This window comes from Elephantulus edwardii, unplaced genomic scaffold, assembly GCF_000299155.1.
Source record: "Elephantulus edwardii isolate Elephantulus edwardi_28Jun2011 unplaced genomic scaffold, EleEdw1.0 scaffold00126, whole genome shotgun sequence".
In the NCBI taxonomy this organism is placed as follows: Eukaryota; Metazoa; Chordata; class Mammalia; order Macroscelidea; family Macroscelididae; genus Elephantulus; species Elephantulus edwardii.
Genome location: NW_006399876.1, coordinates 859,313 through 866,244, shown reverse-complemented (window position 1 = coordinate 866,244; position 6,932 = coordinate 859,313). Strand labels below are relative to the sequence as shown.

Here is a 6,932-nt window from a genome sequence, read left to right as displayed (position 1 = left end):
TGGGGACACAGGACAGGTGAGGTCACGGTGAGGGAACTGGGGACACAGGACAGGTGAGGTCACGGTGAGGGAACTGTGGGGACGTTGCCTGGACCCTACGGCCCAGCATGTCTGCACCCTGCCAGCAGGAGTCCGAGACCCAGAGCAGTGTGGGGGCACACTCCCTGCTGGGTCTAGAGGAGCCTGTGTACAGGCTTGTCCCCCGGAGCCCACCTCCTGCTGCAGCTGGTCCACTGCGCTGGTCACGCCCTCGTGGCCCGGCTGGTGGTACCTCTTCGTCATGGTGTCCTTCAGGTTCTCCTTGAGCTCTGCATTCAGCTGGGGGTGAGAGGAATACAAATTTGCCTCAGTGTCTAAGACCCGCCAAGGCTGCTGGGTTAGACAGCAGGTGGGAGGAGCTCCGAGCCCTGCACACCCCACAGAGGGCTGAGGCGCTGGGGGGCTTCCCTGGGGCCCCGCCCCACCTGCTGGGGCCACCAACACAAGGTCCGTTCCGGAGCAAACAGGTTATGTGTGGGTGTTCTTTGTGTGTGTCCCAGCCCTCTCTCTACAGCCTGACAATCAGGCAGTGAGAAGCACGTCCCTGGATGCCCACGTGTGTCCCTGCAGACTCGAGCCTGTCGTCATGTGGTGACGTGTCTGGGTATGTGTGTGCCCCAAGCTGGCTCTCACCTGCCGGTAGTACACATAGGCCAAGATTCCAGCGATGACCTCCAGCAGGAAGATGAGTAGGAGCAGGATGAAGTACTGGGGGGCAGGGGCCTGGTGAGACACCCCTGCCAAGGCAGACTCCCCAGAGGGGGGGCCTGGCTGCCCAGGCAGTGAGAGGGGCTGGGGCCACACCCCCTGCCTTCTCAGGAATCAGCGTGGGACAGGGACATCGCAGGGCTGTGTCCACCCCACTGAGTGGCAGCCAGTCACCACTCCCTCTTCCCGCTAGAGGCCCAGAGCCACAGCTCAGGACGCCCTCGCCACCCCCACCCTGGGGCAGGCATGCCCTGCTGACCAGGCGTAGCAAGCTCCTCCGCTCCTTGAAGGTGGCACAGCAGCCCAGGATGCCCGTCACCATGACCACCACACCAGCCACCACCAGGATGTAGGCTGTGGCCAGGTAAGTGCCTGAGGACAGCAGGCTGATGTAGTCACTCTTGAGGACCAGCGTCCAGATGCCCACTGCCATGACGGCCAGGCCAGCCAGCTGTAGGCAGTGGACACAGTTCACAAGTCTGGCCAGTACTGGGCCAAGCCCCCCAGCAGGGTGGGCCGACTTCTCACCCAGAAGCAGCAGTTGAAAGTGAAGAGCAGGTACTTGAGGCAGACAGTGCCACATGTCTCCTTCTTCTCGTTGAACTCCCCCATCCTGGGGTCTAGAAGGGTCTGGGGGTGCAGGTGGGGAGTCAGATGACATGAGGCCACACAGGCAGGGACAGAGGCTGAGGTTGGGGTCCAGTCCCCACCACCCATCAGCCTGAGAAAGCATCTTCATGGGAATAAGGGCCAAGACACTTTCGGTGAGGACACTGTGGTGCCCCTCCCTATTCTTAGCTGCAGCCACAAACCCCATCTGACCCCACCAGAGCCGAGGGCAGGCTCATGGGAGAAGCCTGGCCCTGCAGCTGCCTCACACTGGTCAGTAGGAAAAGCCAGTGGCCCGGCGAGTTCACCCAGCCTGCCCTCCCCCACACCATTCCCCAGGTCCCACATTAGTCACAGGCCAGCAGGACCCAACTGGACCCAACTAGCCAGCCTCCAGAGCCTCTTTGCCTCCAGGCCTCAGTTTCCCAGATGTCCTTCTGGGCAACCCTCCTGTGGAAGACTGGCCATACATAGTGCAGGGTCTGCAGGCATGAACTTGGGCAGCCTTGCTACATGGGTCTGCATCCAGGCCACAGCCAGGCAGCGCCCAAGGCCATGGTTCCAGACAGGCCACACAGCCAGGCAGCGCCCAAGGCCATGGTTCCAGACAGGCCCTGCTCTGCCTCCCTGCCCACTGGAGAAGCCTCAACAGGCTGGAAGATCAAAAGTAATGTCATAAGCCCTCCCTTCCAGGGTTCACTCCTTGGGGGGGAGGGCTCTGTCCCAGGCTGGACAAAGTGGGACTGGGCCATTTGTGGACAAGCCCATCATGGAAGGGCCCTCACACTACCAAACCTGTCTGTCAGTGTCCTCCCTACCCCAGCAGGAGTTGCAGCCAGAAAAGAAAAGGCTCCTATGTCACCATTCCGCTGGCCTATGGGTGACAGACGCCCAATGCTGACTTGGAGTGAGGCCTGACCTCCACTACTGAGCTTTGCAAGAACTGAGCCAGGAGCACACACACCCGCTTTCTGACTAGGGAGGAGACCCTACCTCCCTGCCCCCTCCCCACCACTGCGCACAGACCACCTCTGGGCTGGGGATACACAAACCCCACCGGGCCGCAGACACCTGGGCAGGCAGAGGAGGTAGGTCTGGGCGCAGCCAGGCACGTGGGGGCTGGCGCACTCAGGAGGGGCCCATCTCTGGAGAAAGCCTGGCAGACGCGATCCCTTTGGGAGAGCAGGGGTGGGAACGCCAGAAATAGCTCCTGCAGCCGGAACTGGACGGCCCCACCCTAGGCCCTGAGCCGTCACGAAGCAGGGACCTCCGAGCCCTCTCGCCAGGCCGCTGGAGTCCCCGTGTCACCGCGATGAAGTCACCGCGGCGGCCACCTCCTCGGGGCGAGGCCAATGACCAGCACTGGGCGGGGAGCGGGCCTGCGGCCCAAGGGAGGGGGCCGGCGTCCGAGGACAAAGGGGCGCTCGGCTGCCCTTTCCCAGGCCTGCCCGAAAGGCCGCCAGGGCTGCCGAGGACCCGCCCCGCGCCCCGCGCCCTGCGCGCCCTCGGCCCGCCCACTGGCCTGCGCGTCCTGCTCCGGAAGGACCAGCGAGGCCTCCAGGGCATAATCCAGCGGGCGCACCTTCCCGGCGTCTGCACCCGGTCCCCCGGGCCGCGCCGGGCGGGAATCTGGGGCCGGCGCCCCGCCGAGGGGCCCCCAGCCGGCCTGGCTGCCCGCGCACTCACCGGCCACGCGTCCAGGTCCCGGCTCAGGCGCGCGGGCGACTTGCGGGGGCGGAGGCTCCGGGAGCTGAGACTGCACAGCCGGGAGGACCGGAGGGAGCCGCCCGGCGCCCCGCGGCCACGCCCCGTGCCCGGAGGTCACGCCCCTTTCGCTCCACTCCACCTAAAGACCACGCCTCCCCGCACAGCACTACGCCCGGAGGCCACACCCCTCGCTCGAAATCCACGCCCTCAGCCCTACACCCCGCCCTCTGCACAGTAGCTTGTTCCCGCCCTACGCTCCGAGGCCACGCCCTCTGCATAAATTTGTCTCTCCAAGGCCCCGCCCAACACCGAGGAAGGGCGGCTTGGAGCCCGTAAGGGCCTGGGAGTGGACCTGGGACTCAGGGAGAAGAGTGAAGGCCTGGTGATCAGTGGGACTTCCTTAGAACCCCCCTCAGCGTTGGCCAGGCCTGGGTCCACACCGCTCTGCATGACAGTGGGCAGGACTGTCCCTTCCCAGCTCAAGCAAGACAGGAAAAGGGGGGTGTCACTTCAGGGAGGCTCCGCTAAGGACTTCCTGACACGGGACAATAGCGGCCCCTCCCAGACAATGTGAGCAAAACGAAGTGGGGACCAGGCAGGAAACCCCACCCTGGTGTCCTGAGCGGCACAGAGGATCTCTGAAACATGTGCTTTAATGGACAATAGCACTTTGTCATGGACAGGGACATGCAGAGGACAAGCAGGAATGTTGGCCCAAGCACTGAGGGCCAGTCTGCAGTGCGGCCAGGGCAGTATATGTGCCAGACGCGTGTCCCCTGTGCTCATGTCACCGGAAAGCCAGAAGGCAGCCACCAATTTTATTGGGGGGAGAGAACAGGGTGAAGGCCAGCTCCAGCCAACACCACCACCAATCCTCCCAACTCCCGCTGTCCCTTCATATCTGTGTTCAGGCAGCCCATGGGTGGAACCCACATCCTGGTGGGCAGCCTAGCTGTGACCAAGCTCCAGGTAACGCCCAGTGAGTCAGCGGGCACTGGGCAGATGACCAGAGCCTCGGCGGGCTGGGCGCACCCAGCTGCCGCAGCAATAGCACCCAACAGGCCCCTGCAGGCGCGCCGTGGGCTGGGCCTTTCTCCCGCCACTGCCCAGCCATTTGGCCTCACAGGCATCCCTCTCGTCACGCAGCCTGGTGTTCAGCTCCCTGTGGAAGAGGGGCTGTCTAAGACTCTGAGCGGTCACATATCAAGTTGCAGCTGTCTTGTGTGGTACAGTGACCGCTAGTTTCCCCTTGGTCAGGAGAGATGTATCTGGCTGGGGATGCAGCATGAAGGATGGAGGGCAGACATTAGATAGAACTTCCCCCCCAGGAAAGGGTAAGGGAGAGGAGGCCCCCCGCTGCACCAGCTTGCTGGCTTGGAGCCCATCCTCGCACCTGAGGAGCGCTAGCTGCCGCAGGAGGCTCAGCTTCTCTTTCTGCATGTTCCCGGAGACCACGACCACGTCCCTGCAGTGGGAAGTGGACAGGATGGTGCCCAGGAACCCTTCCTCAGCGAAACCTCGGCAGGGAAAAGGGTGGGACTGGAACAAGGAGAAGACGAAGGGGGCCAGCCTAGAACCGCCTCATGAGGCCCCCAAGCACCTACGCACCGTCGGGTTTGCTCCCGACGACCTCGCGCGTCGCCCTCCAGCCTGCGGAGCTCCTCCTGAGTTCTGTCCAGCTGTGTCCGCAGCGCCTCGTTGGCCAGCCACAGCTGGACGTTCTGGGCTTGAGCCTCCAGCTGCTCCGCGGTCCGGGTCTGCAGCTGCTGCTCCAGCTGCGAGGGTTGAGGGGTAAGCTGGCTGGTGGGAAAGCCCCTCTCCCTGGCAAGGCTGCCTTGCGGATGACCAACAGTTCTGGAGACGGGACACACAGCAGACCCCTGCCCCGCAAAGCGCGTGGCAGCGGCGGGCAGGGCCCATGCAGGGTCACGCACCTCCCTCTGCCGCAGGCCCGCGCGCTCCAACTCCAGCTCACGACTCTGCAGTTCCTGCTCCAGGCGACCTCTCCTTTCCTGCCTGGGGAGGTCCTGGAATAGGTAGGGAAATGCCAAGTCGAAGAGCAAGGACGCGGCGGACAGAGCAGGTGAGGCCAGGTGAACAACACAGGTGGGGCCCAGATAAGTTTTTGTGGGCTCATCTGAGGAGAGGGTATGGCTGCGGGCCCACCAGTGAGCGGGGGTGGGGGGCGGGGCTGCGGGCCCACCTGTGCGCTTATGGAGGCAAGGGGCGGGCTCACCTGAGCGCATAGAGGGGCGTGGGGCGGGCTCATCTGAGCGCGTAGTGGGCGGGGGAGCGACCATTAGAGGCCTAGGGGGCGGGACCGCCTGAGCGCGTAGGGGGCGGGGGCGGCTCACCTGAGCGCGCTGGCGTTGGCGCTCCTCGCGAAGCTGCTGCTCCATCTCCTCGTACAGGCAGCGCACCTCCCTCTCGTGCTCGCTCTCCCGCCTTGGAGGAAGAGGACTGATTAGGACTTCAGCCTGTAACCCCTCTGGCGCTAGGTCCCACGGGCTGCAGCCCCCAGCCCTCACCGCCGTAGCGCCTGCTCCAGGCCATCCCGTTCCCGGGCCGACTCCTCCAAGCAGGCGGATGCGCGCATCAGGACGTCCTCGAAGCAGCCCAGCAGTTCGGGTCGCACACTCTGTAGCGAGGCCCAGAGCGCCCGCACCGCCGGCTGCCTGGAATAACACAGGGAGTGGAAGTGAAGCTGAACCCCAGAGGGAGGGCAGCCTGCACACACCTTCGGAGAACTTTGGCCATGTGCTCGTGGGTCACGTCCAGTCCGAGCTATCGCGTCTGCCTTGGGGTTTGGTGTGGCGCGGCTGTGCGTGGTGGGGTGTTATGTGTACGTGAGCTGCGTGGCCGCTCCTGGCGCTGGGAGGGCCCTGCTTCCCTGCCCAGCAGCGGGCCGCCACCTCCCAAGATGCAAATATTGTGGGAAATCACAGTGCCCTTCCTAGGATTTGCAGCTCCACCTAGGCCCTCCGCTAGGGTACAGACAAGCTGGACAGTCAGGAAGGGACTCACTCGCCCAGGACACGGGACACCCCAAGCTGTTCCAGTGTAGCACAGAATCGCTCTTCGTCGTCCTCCTCCTCCAGGGAGCCCCTCGGGTCCCGAGACTCAAACGTTTCTTCGGTGGCCCTGGAGGGCAGTGAGCCTTGGGCCGACTCTTCACCCACAAACTTGCCTGTGGGCGCAGGAGGAAGGAATTACCTAGGACCCGCCTTCCTCTCCATCTGTGTTCCCACTCACTAATTCTCACACACAGAGTTCTGAACCCAGCTTCCTGTTTTTCTTCCTCATCTGGCTCAGTTGGCCTGGGAATAGGAGGTGATCATTGTACTCCATCCAGAAAAGGGGCATGCCCAGCTCACAGCCACCTCGCTTTGTCCCAAGAGAGAGAGTAGAGGCCCTAGGGTCTCCGGTGGATGTGTCTGAGGCTCTGGAGGAGGGGACAAGGTGGATCCCAGTGCATACCGACCCCCACATGCCAGATGCAGGTCTTCTGGACTCACCCAGGCCAAGCCTGAACTCCCGAGCGGTGAGGAAGCCAGTGTGGGCCTGGTCCAGACTCTCAAAGACAGCCTCCAGCTGCTCAGGTGTGAGGGGCAGGTCACCTTGTAAGCTCTGGGAGCAAGGGACTTATGTAAAGGCCGGGCCTCCAGCAGGCAGAATCTCAGGCATTCCCTGGGGCAGGTGGGGCTCACCTGCAGGTCATGTCGTGTAATGAAGCCCTTGGCCTCCTTGTCACACAGCAGAAACAACTCCTGGGCCTGCTCCAGCATCATTGCCACAGGGGCGCCCGGGCAGGCCACCTCCTCTGCCTCCTCCTGGTCTTCTCCAGTCCCCGACAGCCCAGAACTGGCCAT

General features: G+C 63.7%; 2 protein-coding genes across 2 annotated transcripts in view; both read right to left on the bottom strand.

The window, feature by feature from the left end:
• Positions 1–1,359, bottom strand: part of CD151 (CD151 molecule (Raph blood group)) — a 2,832-nt gene extending 1,473 nt beyond the window's left edge. Inside the window, exons 1-4 of the mRNA XM_006893204.1 lie at positions 1,276–1,359; positions 1,007–1,198; positions 673–747; positions 196–318 (exon numbers count right to left, since the gene is read on the bottom strand). Coding sequence (XP_006893266.1) covers positions 196–318; positions 673–747; positions 1,007–1,198; positions 1,276–1,359 — 474 coding nt within the window. The remainder of the gene's footprint in view (positions 1–195; positions 319–672; positions 748–1,006; positions 1,199–1,275) is intronic.
• A 2,688-nt stretch (positions 1,360–4,047) lies between these two features.
• On the bottom strand, positions 4,048–6,932 carry EFCAB4A (EF-hand calcium binding domain 4A). The gene is made up of 9 exons (XM_006893350.1): positions 6,771–6,932; positions 6,579–6,690; positions 6,088–6,250; positions 5,592–5,738; positions 5,418–5,508; positions 4,998–5,090; positions 4,672–4,838; positions 4,457–4,528; positions 4,048–4,225 (listed from the first exon to the last, which is right to left on the bottom strand). The coding sequence occupies exons 1-9, from the start codon at positions 6,930–6,932 to the stop codon at positions 4,048–4,050; spliced, it is 1,185 nt and encodes a 394-aa protein (XP_006893412.1).